Source organism: Procambarus clarkii, chromosome 19 (assembly GCF_040958095.1).
Source record: "Procambarus clarkii isolate CNS0578487 chromosome 19, FALCON_Pclarkii_2.0, whole genome shotgun sequence".
NCBI classification, from domain to species: domain Eukaryota; kingdom Metazoa; phylum Arthropoda; class Malacostraca; order Decapoda; family Cambaridae; genus Procambarus; species Procambarus clarkii.
Window position 1 is genome coordinate 21384070 of NC_091168.1, and position 16899 is coordinate 21400968.

General features: G+C 37.1%; 1 protein-coding gene across 3 annotated transcripts; it reads right to left on the reverse strand.

The window, feature by feature from the left end:
- Window positions 1-1961: 1961 nt before the first annotated feature.
- Window positions 1962-12760, reverse strand: LOC123757519 (mitochondrial import inner membrane translocase subunit TIM44). Of its 3 annotated transcripts, none has more exons than XM_045741227.2 (10): window positions 12652-12760; window positions 9579-9698; window positions 8755-8930; window positions 8149-8282; window positions 7796-8034; window positions 6339-6509; window positions 5708-5872; window positions 5295-5387; window positions 2854-2970; window positions 1962-2125 (listed from the first exon to the last, which is right to left on the reverse strand). In XM_045741227.2, exons 1-10 carry the CDS (start codon window positions 12694-12696, stop codon window positions 1988-1990), a joined length of 1398 nt encoding a protein of 465 aa, XP_045597183.1. In that variant the 5' UTR covers window positions 12697-12760; the 3' UTR covers window positions 1962-1987. The 3 variants fall into 3 exon arrangements, with proteins under 3 accessions (XP_045597183.1, XP_045597184.1, XP_069183201.1); XM_045741228.2 differs by having other exon boundaries at window positions 12567-12695; XM_069327100.1 differs by lacking the exon at window positions 12652-12760 and adding an exon at window positions 10584-10670.
- Between the last annotated feature and the right edge of the window lie 4139 nt (window positions 12761-16899).

Here is a 16899-nt window from a genome sequence, read left to right on the forward strand (position 1 = left end):
TCACTCTATAAAACATCTAAATTATTAAAACTGATTACAATGTTTAAACCTGTATTCTCCAGAGCACAGGTGAGCGAGATACATAATGTTAAATCTGGAAAATATTATGAGGAACTGGTTCCAAAACTGCACACAGAAATAACACCAAATGAGACCAGAAGGCATAGCAAGATGTACAAAACAGCCCCATTGAAAAGCAGAGGTACAATAGGTACACAGAAAGAACTTTATCAACATTAAAGGACAAGAATTTTCAAGACTCCCTCTACACATAAGGGGCATAACTGAGCCAGCCACCCCCGGTGTTCAAGAAAACTATATAAACACCTCTATAGGCTACCTAATCAACCAGGCTGTGATTCATACATCAGGTTACAAACAGCCACATACCTCAGCCTGATTGATGAGACTACCAACCAGGAGGCCTGGTCAGAGACCAGGACACAAGGACATTGATCTCTGGAATTACCACAAGGTAGTTCAAGGTAAATCTCTTATATGGCTTTCTGTTCTAATTACATTTCTTCACTCTGATATGAATGCTTCAGTCTCTATTCTCTATTTCTTTAATCTCCCTGTTTTAAATGATTCTTTCTTTTGTAGGTATAGTCATGTCTGCTTAAGCATTTCTGTTATTTTGTATTCTTCTGTAGTGCTGTCTGTGTTCTCTTTCTAAGCTGGTCCTCTTTCTGGCTTTCTGCAAAGGAACATGTCTCAAGCAGACGTTATATGCTTCAGCATACCTATATTTAGAATTTATGGTGTTACAAATACTGTGTATTGCTGTTGCAAATTCTCATTTTCTTAACTTGCATACAGTTTGAAGGTTCAATTTGTACAATAAAAAACATATTTATCGTAACAGGTGCAGTAATTAAAACAACTTCACCCTATTCAAAATATCCATATGAAAGAACAAATCCCCCCCATTCCCTCCAACACACACACAACAAATTTCAAACTACAACGTGGGATCAGCCCTATACTCTCAAGAGGTTTAAATCCAAAAAAGCCATTTTTAGATATATTTAACTTCAATATACAGTATTTAATAATTAGCTTTCACTTTCAAAATGCATATGCCAAACTAGCAATGTCAGATGGTATTAAATCAATCATGAAAGCATCGACACAAAAACATACATTACTTTCTAATGTTGTAAGCAAGTGGTGTTAAGAGCACCACTTGCCGTTTCTAAACAATAATAAAGAATATTATATACAGTAGCTTCAAGGAATACTATTATCACGCTTCTCTATTATCAATTGCAGTAATTAATAACTTAAACCCACGTGTGAAAGTGAAAACATGTTGGTCCATCCTGGACCCTTATTGTGACATGACCGGCGTAATGTTGCAAGAGTTCAGGACGGATCAAAACATCATAGCTTTCATTTGATTTCATGTTATTTTTTTTTTAAGGCCACATTATTGCGACTTATTTTCTGCATTTGCAGTAATGTTTAGATTTTCTCAAATTTGTTTTGTCTTGCTTCATTTAGATTAATTTTATCATTGTTTTTACTAACAATGCAAATACATATTTGGCAAGATTATAGTAGCCCCTACTTTATTAACTGATAAACATCTACAAGTATTCAACAACTGTTTTAAAAATTATATATGCACCTCTCACAGGAACAAGGCATCTATTAACAACTTTCTTAACACACTTGTGTCTGTGTTTATTAACAACACGTGAGCTCTTGATAATATTTCCATAAAATTAAGGTATCATAAAAATTAACTCGAGAGCCGACTGGAACACAAATTTTGTACCTATGATGACTGCAACTCGCAACACTTCATGAAAAATATTTTGAACAACAACAATTGCTTGACTGAAGTAACACCAAGAAATTTAAAATGGCCCAAAATATGTGTTTTGCAAATAATCCACCCACTAATATAAATAACTAACTTTAGTTCAACTTGTATTGGGCCCAAATAAAAAAATCCAAATTATTATGTGCTTTAATTCTATTATTATACAAACTGTTCTGTACTTTGAGCTGATAGATCAAGTATTCTCCACGCAGCACGAGAATCAAGTTCTGTTTGGTCCCGACATAACACCCACACGTACTGAACTCTCAATACTTTACTTGGGTCACCTTCAACAACCTGCAAGAAAATTATTTCAAGTATTAATATTAGCCCTATTAGAGAAAATCCACAGGGGTATGAGGTGGCGCGAACCTACGTCCCCGGGATTGCAGTCGTGTACTATACCACTGGACCACTGCTGAGTGTACAAGTATTCTTGCTTCCTAATTTGTGTGTTATTCAGGGGCAACTTTTTATGAGTTACAACAAAGTTGATGGCAATTAAAATCCTTTGAAAATTTATGGCGTTCTTTCTGATGGCAAGTAGTGTAAATTCTTATCTGGATCAATATGTGCTAGATGATGTCTGACTAACCCTTTTGCTGTAGCACCTTCTGGAATGTTTTGTGCTGGACAGACTAACAATTTAACAAGAGGATAGCATACAGTATACTACAAGCATGGGAAGCTTCAAAAAGTCACACAACAATGATTATAAGGATAACAGGACAACACGAGAGTAGCTCTCATCCTGTAGCTACCCAAGATATTTACATCAGCACCACCACATTCCAGACAGTGCCCATCCATTGAACCTTTCACCCTCAACAGCAACCATATCCTCATTAGTTCAAAAAAATACTTCATACATTTCAGGAAAAATAACAGTGACTAAACATGTTGACACTTACTTGTAAGATGCTCAAATAAGAGTCCATCTACATTATACTCATAAGTAATACAGTATATCATTACAAGTGTACAATCATTATGTTTTATCTGTAACAAAAAGAAAATGGACTGACCTCCCCTTTGCTGTTACGAAGACACATGATTTGCTGAGACTGGAAAGACACCGCCAATACCGGCCCTTCATCCATCACTTTTCCCATAACTAAGTCAACATTGTCCACATCTAAAATCTGAAAATATACCTCACAATAAGAACAACTTATTTTCGATTTTGACGAAATATTAAAATATGAAATGGTTAAAGAATTTTTAGTAATACAAATATTTAAGCCATATATTTGGTGTATTTCTAGCTTTAGTTTTGCATTTTTTAATAATGTGCATGTATTCCAGTTTCCTAAACTTGCTACAGTAGATGAATACAAATTTACAATGATACCAGTAAATTTCACATAATAAAATTTGTAGTGCAAACTCATAACTGTGTAAAAAAATCAAACACTTTTCTGCATACTACTGTAAGAGAGCAATAATCCAAATTTCAGTAACCCAATCTGAATAAACTCAAGTTCAAGTTTTTGACTGCTCAACTTGAACAAAAATTTAAGATACTGAAATTTCTGATGAATGAGAAATCTGAATAAATTTGGGTTACATGTATCAAGTTTTATGGTGAACAAAAACCCAAATAAATTAGAAATTTTCCAGTTTTTGGCCTTTCCAGGAAAAAATTTCACTAACTCAAATTCGGGGTGGGCCCAATAAAATTTGGATTATCGAGCGTGGACAGTACAGTACATGCTGTTGACCTCCAAGGAAAGATTGTACTGACTTTCAGTTAGGATTTGACACAGTAATAATAGGTTAATATTCTGCGCTCAGAATCCCAGCACTTTCCAACTGTTCCTGCTGGGTTAGACTCATAATAGGGAAACTAGAGAAGTAATCAATCCAGCTCAGAATGTAGACTGAAAAGTGCATTACAAAAAGCATTAAAACTTTCCAGGTACAACTTGCCATCAAAGAGGCCACCAAGCTGGTTATTAACTTAAGTCCCATATGTTGCAGGTGGTAACAGGGGTTACCACCACCTGCAGGTGGCAGCAACAGAACCTCTCAACGTTCTTCCTGAGCCTCGGCTTAATAAATGGCAACAAGTAAACAATGTAAGGAGTGGCTATAATATAGGCAACAGAGTGTACTGCTCAGAAAAGTGCTTTTCATATGCAATCAATATGAGCTATCACACTTGGGTGCTCATTTCAAGGCAAGTGTTGACAGGAAGCATTATAACAATGGCAAGGCTCACCTAACTCAAGCTGCAGAAGAGGAAAAACAGCTAGATTTGAAGAAATAGTATTGTAAATGAACTGTATGTTTAAAAGGAATGGAAGGCTGATGAAGGACAAAATAATGTATCATAGGAGTCACCACCTCATACTGACTCTTATCATTCTTAGAAATAATTCTAGTTACTTATTTTATTAATCATTATTAAGCGGTGCTGTGGCCTCAACTTGCACAGCTATGCTGTGAGCTCCAGCTGCATGCACCAGCCTTGGTCGCTCTAGCATTACTGATGCTCTCCTAGCTAGGAAGGATGCAGACAATTTTTTTTTCAAGATGGCCTCCGTTTACTGGAGTTCTGAGGCACAGGATGCGAGACCCATGCACATGCGGGAGTTTTGAATTGTCCTTACTGTACTTAAAAACGTCTTAAGGTGTTAAGAGCAGTGCAGGGGCTAGAGACCTTGCAGAGAGCTTACGAGATATTCATGTAACATCGAGATGATCCTCTGTGAGGAGAAGGGTAGGGAGAAACCAGAATAGGACACCATAAGAACAGGGTTGGAAACTAGGGATGAATAGGCCATACTGAGCAACACTAAATTTACTAAGACTCAATGCTCTCCACCTCCCAAAGGACCACCAAAAGCATTTGAACCAAGAAAAACTGATTATTCACCTCCCACTAGTTCCAGTGTAAATGCCGGACATTCTCCACTAAAGCAGTGATCACTGCATGGTACCACAAACAGGGATAATGTGTTACAAACAGATCCACATGAGAAATGTTAAACTTCTTGTATCTACAGATGTCAATTGAGCAGGGAGCACACTAACTAGATTCAAAGCCTCAAACTCCAAAGACACAAAAAGTCACATCATTCTCATCAGCTGGAGGGTTTTGTGTTGATATTGGTAATGACACCTGGTGGTGGTCAGGGGTAGAAACCTAACAGGTCGTTTGGTAATTAATTAGGGTGCTGATGGGTGGTTTTCTCTGGCAGATTGAAACTGCAAAGGACCGAGTTTATGAAATACAATCATTTATCTAAATTTTGGAACAGGTTGAGCATCCTCCAGTGTCTTCCGCCAAGCACGAGCATAAACTGGTGGGGACAGGTTGGAAAGTTACCCGATATGTAGCTGCTGAAATTCGACCTGCCTGACTATGCCAAATTCTAATCAGAGGCTAGTAGTATCTCAACTTAGTAGGCAATCAATTTGGAAAGCTCAGAAATTATGTTCAAAAAATGTAATTTCCTCCTACCTTAGAATCAAAGGTAAATCCTAGCTGAAAGGCTTGCTTTACTGGAGTTGCAATGACTGAATATGCTCTTTCATAACACCAATCTTGCAGTACCTATGAAACAAATGAAATTTTTTTAACTAGCAATATATACTCAATGTTTGATACAAATCTTAGAATATTAATAAAAGTTTTTATAAATTTACAATTTCATGACTATGCTACACTTAATTTTCTCTCTTTCTGGTTTATTTCTTATTTAGGCAATTGCTATCAAAATATGTCATTACTTTGCAATTGGTTTATGAATTACTGTTGCTAATTATATTTATTTGATGTATTTAAGTGTATACAATGTAGACATCTTCAGATCTGCAAAAAGCAGATTTATCAAGGAACAAGAACATTTAATGCAAATGCTCTTCAATACCTACCTCTAAGTCTGGTCGAATCATTGCCTCTAAAACATTAGGAATCATATCATATTCACACTCTAACAGAAATCGCTCTTTGTCAAAAGTTGGGTCCATTTTACATATTTCGGTGAGGACTTCTGATAATTCTGTACGCTGGAAGACGCCACCAAATAATTCAGTTACCTGTAAAATTACAATTTAAGAATATTAATTTCATTTATAAGATCTGGAGAAAATTTACAGAGGAGGAAATATTTAACAAAATACCTTTCGAGAAAAAAAAAAGTCTATACAATAGTGAAGGACCATCCCCCATGCCTGACAGTAAATTCTCCACACGCACTACATTACAAATAATAATTCTCTTCTCTTCCTTCATTACAAATAATAATTTCCGCATGTACTTCATCAACACTTGCAGCTTTATCAAGTTTCAGTTTCTCCACCAGTATTACACACAAATTTTTATTGCGTATTTGCCTTCATATCTCGCTCACTTTTCAGTAATTAAAGTTCTACCCAGAGTAGTTTCTCTTTATTTAGCATCATGTATCATTCAATAAAGTCAGCATATCCAATGCAATTGTCATTAATTTTGTTTATATAAATAAGCTTATATAACACATTTATAACACCTGAACTCACATACCTTATCCTTAAGGAGAACTGAAGCTCGCACGACAGGATTATCACTCTCGTCCAATTTGGTTTTCCACACCAGCACTCTGTTGATATATGGATTGTTGTCTCTAAAGTTCTGCCAGCTTTGAGCAAACTGGGAATCCTTGTGAAGTGTTACTCCTCTTGCTTCAGTATTGGCCTATAAGAAAAAAAGCCTCTGTTGAGTGTACAGTGCAGTGTATCCTACAAACATATTCCCGAATGGTCTGAACAAATTGTTCAGTAGAACATGTGTGTTTGTTTCCGTGAGGATTGTTTGTTCAAGCCGCTGCAGCCAGGCCATCATCGCACGTACCTGCCTTACTCAAAATACTGCATTCTACAGATATAATAAATAAAACTTAAAAATATAGCACTATAATACTGTACATATTTTACAATGGATTCAGAAATGTGCCTAATGCTACTCATTTTATGCCTTATTATTACTACTATAGTTGTTAAAACCACATTTTCTGAGGTGTTTCATGAAAAAATAATAAATTATATGTTGAAAATAATATATTATATGTTAATTTAATAAATTATATTTATGTGAATTTATATATTCGGACTGTTTGAAAGTGATCATTATTTTATGTGCCTACCATGAATAACTGTCATAGATCTTTAATTTAATACAAAATTCATCTTGTGAGAATCTCCTCAATGCAAATGAGAACTCTAAACAACTTCATGTCAATGTGTTTATTGTGATAAGTGGCTTTAAGTGTGTTAATGACACCCAAGCTACTGCAATGCTTGAACACAAGTAAGAGTAGCAGTAATTCGGTTGTTTAACCTCTTAACTGCATACCTGTTTATAGCCAACAACCCTCCAGTGTGCAAGAAAAATAAATTCCCCAATTTTTTTTATTTTAATATTGTTAAATACATTTCCTGATCACAGAAAAAAAAATTAAGTCACGTACTTTGGCTGCGATGGAGCGAGGAAGTCTTGTGATTCACAAGAGTTCGCTGAACCATCAACCTGGGCCAGGCATAGTGTGGGAGTTGCCGGGAAGATAGTTTTATTTATTTCAATGTCTCTGATTTGGGTTTTCCCCAGTATTATTACTCAAAAGTGTGTCATTTGAGGAATTTATGTAATAAAATATGTAGCACACTGGTATGCTCAAGTCACTAATATGAATACCATATTATATTCTTAGAATAACATAAGTACTTTTGCTGTTATTACACCATATATACACTTTATACATAACTACAGTAAGTATCTACATTTTTGTGCACCATTAGGAACCAGTGAGCAGTTCTACCAAGTGTAAATCTTGTAACCTGTTATCAGAATTCAGCCTACCCCCAAATGTTTTGCAATAAATTGTTTTACAATACAGTACTAATAATTTTGGTTGGTCTGCTTTAATTACTTCCCCCTTGAATTATAAATTAAATGCTTACTTTCAATTAAATATGCATACATACCTGGATAATTCTTTTCTCAGTATCAGGGTCTCGCTGAACTCTCTTGCGTAATGTAACTGGGGCTCTATATACTCTAGTGCCAGCCCCCCCAAAAGTCGAATGATCAATTTCCTCCTTTACCGCTTTTGCTGTGTCAGAGATAGTTTTATAAGTCTGTGATTTACTAAGTTCTTCGCCTTTTTGAGATATCGTCTGGCCAACTTTCAGGGCCTGTTTAGAGGCTTCCTCGGTAAGTCTGGCTGAAATAAAATTGGCACAAATAAATACTTTTAAATGTATTCAGAAGACTAAGTCTTTGCCTGTTAAATACAGCAAAACACAAATTACAACTTTAAAGAAATTCCATTACTAACATGCTTTTTGAAGAATTTCTGCTTTCTGTGCTTCTTCAACAGTTTCGGCGACACGCTTTTTGATCGTATAGAATTGTTGCTTGGCCTTTTTGCCCCCTTCCGCAGTTTCCTCCTCAACAGTTTGGTACTTTTCTCTGTAATGTTTATACCAAGACAATCACATATTAATATAAACAAGTGGCAGTCTACTTTTAAAGTGGATACATAGTAGTAGTTTAAATGAAAATGGTGACGCAGATAATTAATTTTAAAATAAAGAGATGAATTTCAAACATCTTATATAGGGAAATTGCTTCAACTGGCATTCCCGAATGATCATTTGTTTGTATAGACGAACATTAAAACATATTGTCTAAAATGGCTGTGTGTGTATAGGCAGCGATGCCAAGATTGGCAGAGTACAGCAATTTAAGGTGATACTGATACCGGGACTTACTTGTAAATGCTGTAGACATTTCTGTTGTCTAGTGTTGTAAATTGTAAATTGCCATGTGTTTTGATTGGTCAAAAACACATGCCAATTTTTTTTTTATTACAGTCATTTGTTCAAATGACTTGCCTTATGTAAGCAAGACAGCACTTTTACTCAACATTTACACCACAAACCTGACTTTTTGCAGTGCTTCTGACTTCTCCAATTTCTCCATGTCTTTTCTAAACTCTTTTAAACTTTCTTTCATCTTCTGATTTCGATTCATCTCTTCTCTAAAATTTTCAATTATCTTTCCAAAGAAAGTTGGTGGTCTCTGAGGTGGGGGTGTTGCACTGTAGTATCTTTGTACCTGAAAATAACATACAGTATTAATACTGAATTATAAAACACATACATAATTGGAAATAGAAAATATGTGGAAAGTATATATACAGTTATACCAGAAAGAATTCCAGGAAGCAGTCAAAATAAACAGGCAAACAAAAATAGCCACTTACCAGTGTGTGACAGCAAAGAGTAGAACCAAAACTATTTGCCTTAAAACAGTAAATAGTAGATGCAACTCAAAAAAAAGACACCCTAAACCTTATTTTACAAAGCTGAACCAATTAGAAAAATAATGATTACAAATACATGTTATTCAGATCACAACCAAATGGAAGTTCAGACAAGCATGCGATGGATCTGTGCATCAGTCTCAAATCCAACAAGATGAAAATTCAGCAAATTCAATTTTAATAGTAAACTTGATCAAATAGTAAATTTGAGCATGAAACAAATCACTTGGTTGCGAGCAGACTGACTCCTTGATACGGTATTTATCACGTAGAATTCCCATTGTTGGAGATAGGTCGTCTGTAAAGTATTTAGGCTCATCGAGGTCCTCCTTAGCCAACTATTGACCTTCCGCAGGATGTAACCCACAACAGTTGCCTAGCTCCAAGAAACCTGTTTATTGCTGGGTGAATAGACACATCAGGTGTAGTGGAAAGCTCACCTGAAGGGCACTGGAGAGATGATGCCGAGATTTGATAGTCATTGCTGCTACCTGAACCCCTGGCCCTCTGCTCCACGAGAGGGGGACCCATAATTCTGCCATACTGCATCCACAAAGTCTCTGCAAAATGCCATCAGAAATAACATACTGTACTTCAAAACAAGATTATAACTACTTATTAAATGATCATGGTACAGTGTAGTTATACAGGATTAAATTTGACTACCTATTTTAGTAATGCAGAAAGCTGTACTATAAAGCACATGTTTTAAATAATATATGGAAATTTAGGGTTATAGAAGTTGAAAGCACAATTTATTTGAAGTATGGGATGAATTAAATAGGATTTAAAAAGTATTAATGAATTTGCAGTCTGGCACAAGATTACATTTCATGGTTCTTCAGCTGTTTATTGCAGTCATGAGATCTAACGAGTGCAGCAGGTAAAAGACCAGCATTGACTAATGGATAAACCAATTTCTGGGTAAGCCCTGGAGGCTCCCTGAAGATATCATACATTGATCAGTGCCATACTATCAGGTGCCATCAGTTATGGAGTTCTATTGACTTACCAGGAGATGCTAGGGAGAGTATCAAAGAGAACTACTAGAAGGGGTAATTCTAGATTCTACACACACAATAAAGGGCAAATAATTTAGAAAGTAGATTAAATAACTGCAAAATTGTTCTTAATGAAGCTAAATTAACTAATTTCATTAATTCATATAAGCACAAACTTTGTGGTGTTCAGATTAGGGGATAATGTTCCCATATTCTGCCCACATTTACCAGAAACCAGGACATTTGATCATTCATCAGAAGTTTCAGCATCCTTGGGAATCCCTGGGGAGTATAATCATAACTTCGTCTAATGATGGACACCACGCGAGGCGCTCTGCCAGAAATATAATCACATGCACTTGGAATCTTTGTTCAGAACATTGTTTATAGTACGTTGATAATATAGGTTTTATTAACAAAATTTGGCTTAAATAATACACTTACACATATATTGGGTCTTTTCTTCACCTTCAAGAAAACACAGACACATAAGGCTTGATAAGGTACTTTCAACATAATTTCTTGCAAGGGTAATCTTGTCTCACAAATCTGCCATCTTCTAACACAAGTGTATTTGAAGCAATTGACAAAAACTATTATTTATTGCCCTTGGTAAGTTCTTTTGATACTGTTCCCCCATGACAGGTTGGTCAGGAAGGTCTCTCTCTCTCCAAATAAATTGAGAAAAAGTCATCAAATGGATCAGAGCTTAGTTGAAAGGTAAAAGGTAATGATTAAGCATAACTGGGGATAAGTTAGAGTGGAGAAGTGCTACTAGTGCTGTACTTTAGGGGTCTGCACAGTTGTTTATGTTGTTTATAATGTCAATGATCTACATGTTGGAGTGAATGGTAATATCAGCAAACTTGTAGAGGACACTAAAGTGTGGCAAATAGTAAACTCCAGCAGAGACATCATCACATTACAGAATTTGGCAGAAATGTGTAGACCACATTGAATCCCGATACAATAAGTACAAAGTCCTAATCTTGAGAAATGACAGAACAACATTTACCAGATGAATAATGCAAAGTTACAAAAGAGACCAAAATGCCCAAGTTTCTTTTGGACTTGACAGTGAAGGAAGATTGACAGTGACCCAAGACCTGGCAGCAGTGTATTATTGCAGGTAACAAACCATATAGAATGCTTTAGTTTATAACCACAAGCATCAGATATATAACCACAAACATTGTTCTCCAACTGTACGAGGCCTTGGTAAGGCTCTATTTAGATTAAGCCATCCAGTTCTGATTACTGTATTAGTGAACATTGCTTCGTTAAGAAAATCCAACATAGGATGACCAGAGTGATTCCTGGTACTGTATTTGGGACCTCTGATGATACTTGAAGCAGCTAAGGGAGTGCTCTTTACATTCCCTGGAGAGGCAGAGGGCAAGGGGGAGACATGATTGAGGCCTTCAGGTCAGAATCTATATAAATGCTATAAGCTTGAATAATAATACAAATAAAAATAATAATAATAATAATTTGAAGCGAATAATCTTAATCGAACTGAATTTTAATAATCTTACTGAAGCGAACATAGGAGTTGTAAATACTCGTACATCGCCTAAGTAAGACAGAATATGAGGTTCAGATTTGGGGAAAGGTAAGTTGCCAGCCAATAGCAGCAGCAAGAGTACAGCTAGCTTCAAAAATAGGCTCAGTTGATACATGGGAACGAGGGGATGTATTTAGTTGGGCACCATTAGGAGGCTGGGGTCATTCTTGCTTACTTTTTACCAACTTTAAGGTAACCTCCGGGGCCGGAGCTCCTAGGGCAGTTCGATGTTACCTTCAACTTTGTTCCGACCGTTCCTGTGATGGAACCAATCGTATTGGCGTCTGCCTTTCCACTGGAGACTTTCGGTGCCGTGGAGAGGGGGAGGGGAAGGGCTACTGCTTGGGTAACGGCTTCTTCCCCGCATCAACCTACCCTGGCTTTATGCCCTGGAGAGGCCACTCCAGACCAACAATCAGAGTGCAACTCCATAGTCTCCTGAGACTGATGGATGCCTACTACCCAGAATGGACCAAAGGAGCTATTAAGATGACTCCTCTTTTATGTTTTTACCAAGTGCCAGAAATGAGTGTGTAATATATAAAGATCCTACCTCGACTCAACCGTGTTCCACAACTGAGTATAACCATATACAAACATTCAGGCCTGGGGTATACTATCACAAACAGACCAGGTCTGGTCTAGGGTATACCATACACAAACACCTCAGACCCGAGCATACTTACACAAACACCCCCAAGCCCAAGTCTACCATACACACACAACGAATATACTATACACAAATACACCAGAACCGAGTAATCCATTCATAAACAAGTCAAATGTGAATTGTTAAGCCGGGCGCTCGCCGGTAGCAGACGATGCCTAGTCTAACCTCTGCCTATGGGTCTAGCCCGCCCTACCTGCTCCAGCAGGAGCCATGAACTGTGCCTCAGCAACCAGGTGTTGAGGTGCGGCGGTGGACAATATCTGCCAGAGAACACTTACCAAGAGTCGCAGGTGTTTACATACACCCACCATGGAGGCCGCCATCCCTCCTGATGCAACGTTGCCAGATCTGGACGGCTGGAAGGACCCACCTCCACCTCTCAGACCAATCTTTTATTTACCGAATAACACGGTTTGGAGAGTAGTATATAGTGAAAACTACATGATTTAATGGTTTTATTAATATTATTACTAAGTGTATTTATTAAAAATATGTGATAATACGATAACTTACCAATATTTTCTGTTTAAAGCAATTACAGAATCCGAGCATTGAATCCGAGAATCCACTATGGAATCCGAAGCTTTGCTGAATTATATACGATCCTATCTCAGTGACAGACACCAATATGTAGCCATCAATAAAATAACCTCTCCCCTTATGGCCTAATTTATGCCCTAAGAATTTTGTTTGGTGTAACAGATTGGAAAGTAGGCATGGAGGGTGGGCCGGTTTTGGAGACACGCTAATCTAGCGGGTGACGTAAGAAGGGATTTCGATGTGGATTTAAAATTTAACCTATTTAAAAACATTCTAAGCAAATCACACGAACGTAGTATACCATAAAAATTGAAAAGGCCGAAAAATAATGACCCGAAATGGATAATAAAGGGTCCGAAAAACCTTATAGGTAGAAAGAGAGCTTGGTATAAAAGGATTAATAATGGGGAAGTCAGTTTAGAACAAGAATTCGTCCAACTCATCAGATTCAGATTCAGATTCAGATGTTTATTCAGGTAAGGTATATACATACAAGTGATGTTACATTAATGGATTGATATATAGATAGAGCTAGTACATACAATGCCTAAAGCCACTATTACGCAATGCGTTTCGGGCAAGAAAAACATTAATATCTAGAACTTAATACTAATTGAGCATAAAGAATAAAAGATGTTGAGAACAAATACAAATAAAGATAAAAAAAAAGGGGGAACATGACTGAAAAAGCAGCACAAATACAATAGGTTGACAAACAGTGTTGATTACAAAAAAGAAAAAAAAAAGAAAATAACAGACATGGGTTGACAATAGAGGAGTGAGGTAGATTACAGGGAATTTATTAGGTAGTGTTTAGTTTTTATCTTAAACTGGTTGAGAGAGGGACAGTCTTTAACATGGTTGGGAAGGTCATTCCACATTCTGGGCCCCTTGATTTGCAGAGCATTTCTAGTTTGATTAAGACGTACTCTAGGAATATCAAAACTGTATTTATTTCTGGTGTGGTGCTCATGGGTTCTGTTACAACCTTCTATGAAGCTTTTAAGATCAGGATTGGCATTATAGTTTAGCGTTTTATATATGTATAATACACATGAGAGAATGTGCAGTGACTTAATATCTAACATATTAAGAGATTTGAGTAGGGGTACCGAGTGATGTCTGGGGCCAGAGTTGGATATTGTTCTAATAGCGGCTTTGTGTTGGGTAATTAGAGGACGTAAGTGATTTTGGGTAGTAGAACCCCAAGCACAAATACCATAGTTGAGATAAGGATAGATAAGGGAGTAATAGAGAGTCACCAGAGCAGGGCGTGGTACATAATATCTGATCTTAGAAAGAATGCCCACAGTTTTTGAAACTTTTTTTGATATATTTAGAATGTGTCCCTGGAAATTCAGCTTGTTGTCAATGAGAATGCCAAGGAATTTGCCATCTAATTTGTTACAAATTTGGGTATTGTTTATTTTGAGATTTATAAGACTAGAGGATTTATTGCCAAACAGAATATAGAAGGTTTTGTCAATGTTAAGGGTGAGTTTGTTGGCAGTTAGCCAATGATGGACTTTATTTAGCTCAGTATTTACTGTGGCATTTAGAGCAAGAGGGTCAGGACTGGAGTAAATGAAGGTTGTGTCGTCAGCAAATAGAATTGGTTTGAGGTGTTGGGAGGCATTTGGAAGGTCATTAATGTAGATGAGAAAGAGGAGAGGGCCAAGTATGCTGCCCTGAGGAACACCAATGTTGATGGGTAGGGTTAGAAATGGTTAGAAATGCTAAAAAAGATTTTTATTTTATTTTAGCAGACTTAGGTATACACAGCAACGTGCTGCTACCCTATTCTATATGAAAGATTACACAGTGTAGATCAAAAACTAGCTATGCGTTCATCTAATATTCCCATCTCACATATGGTTAGTCATACATGGAATCACGGGAGAAAATACCAGCCTCAAAACAAAAACAACCAACTCTGATAGGAGAGAATATGGGATGTAAAGCTCTGCTCTATTAGCCTGTAGCGAGTAGATTATCCCAATAATATACTCGCTCCAAACGCATTAGCCTAATGAGAGAAGCAAAGCTCTTCTTATTAGGTTAATGCGTTTGGAGCGAGTATATTATTGGAATAATCTACTCGCTACAGCCCCCCACTAGCAAAATCGGGGCACAAGCAAAATCTGGGTACAGCACAAGAATATGTTCCAATATTCCGGAGCGTATGAAGTAATTACAGAGCTGAAAGTACCTCATACCATTTGGTCTGAGTCACGTATAACAGGGCAATCACAGATATAGTGTTGGAGAGCATGTCCTATCTCTTGTTCACATAGTTTACAATTAAAATGTTCACTATTAGGGATTCATTACCTGCAGCCATCTGCCATAGATATCGATATCCCAGCCTAATTCAGGCAATTACAATGTCACACTGTCTAGTGGAGAAAAAAGAGATAAGGAAGGCAAAAGGAAACTATGGCGTTCGCATAGCAGGGCAAGCAAAGACAAATCATAAAGTTTTTTCAGTTATATCGAACAAAGATTAGGGAAAGGATAGATCCATTAAAAACTGAGACAGGTCAGGTAGCTGATAATGACGAAGAGATGAGTAGTAGTTGTAATAAATATTTTATCTCTGTATTTACTAAAGAGGTTTTGATCGAATGAAAAAATCAATGCAAAAATGTTCGTAATAAGACAAATAGAACACTGGAAGGTGTTCTACCACATGAACAAGAAGAGGTGGCATGGGCATGAATAGCTCATAATATGAAGAGACTGGAAAAGCCTAATATACATTCTTTAGAAAGTTCAAGTTCAACTATATTTATTGTGACAATAAAATACATCTGAAAGGAGTATAGTAGTTTAGGCTATTTCTACCTCCCTCTACTTCAAGTCCTTCAAGGGATTCAAAAAATCAGTGAGTACAAATCCACAAATCACAGTACAAGAATCACATTTTGTATTGCAGGTTAATATAGTAAACACAGCATATAAGTGTTACACTCTTGAGGCAAAGTTCTTGTAGCTCCTAAGTATTCTGTTTATCATACCATTATCAGACATCCAAACAATTTGATGTGGTACACTACTTCTTCTTTAGATGTTTAGTTTAGTTTAGTTCATTTATTATGCACCCCATACTCATTCTTTGGGCGGTAGTGGAAAGTGTTACAAAGGCACATAATGGGCACAAGGGACTGAATCCCACAATTCATTTAGCTAAGCAAGTCACAATTTTGATGAGCAAGTTACAAAATTCAATGAACATTGCAATCAACAATGGGCACGTGAGCGACCACAAGTACTGAAGAACTCAGGATTGAGCTACGAGGATTGAGCTACGAGGAAAGGCTAAAGGAGCTGAACCTCACATCCCTGGAAAACAGAAGAGTAAGGGGAGACATGATAACCACCTACAAAATTCTCAGGGGAATTGACAGGGTGGACAAAGACAAACTCTTCAGCACGGGTGGGACACGAACAAGGGGACACAGGTGGAAACTTAGTACCCAGATGAGCCACAGAGACGTTAGAAAGAATTTTTTCAGTGTCAGAGTAGTTAATAAATGGAATGCACTAGGAAGTGATGTGGTGGAGGCTGACTCCATACACAGTTTCAAATGTAGGTATGATAGAGCCCAGTAGGCTCAGGAATCTGTACACCAGTTGATTGACAGTTGAGAGGCGGGACCAAAGAGCCAAAGCTCAACCCCCGCAAGCACAATTAGGTGAGTACAATTAGGTGAGTACTCAGGATAACATGATTGAACTCAGAATTCGGCTAAAAAATCACGCTCAGGAGGCAAATTTCCGACATTTCAGATATTTTGAAAACTTCAGGGGGGGTTTGGGCAAAATATGACCCATCGCCGTTTTCAGTAATTGGCATATTTTCGGTGTAAAAAGTCGTAATTTGAAAATGAAAATAGGTGCAGAGAGTCAGAATTCGGGTCAAAAATCACAACTCAGGAGTCAAATTTCCGACATTTCAGATATTTTGAAAACTGCAGGGGAGGTTT

Excerpts from the sequence above, each read along its gene's own strand:
- LOC123757519 (XM_069327100.1), bottom strand. The coding sequence starts at position 10,655 with ATGTTGAAAGTACCTTATCAAGCCTTATGTGTCTGTGTTTTCTTGAAG. Across the intron at positions 6,510-7,795 it reads CTGAGAAAAGAATTATCCAG|GCCAATACTGAAGCAAGAGG; the intron begins GTATGTATGCAT and ends TTTTTCTTATAG. Across the intron at positions 2,126-2,853 it reads TTCGTAACAGCAAAGGGGAG|GTTGTTGAAGGTGACCCAAG; the intron begins GTCAGTCCATTT and ends ATTTTCTTGCAG.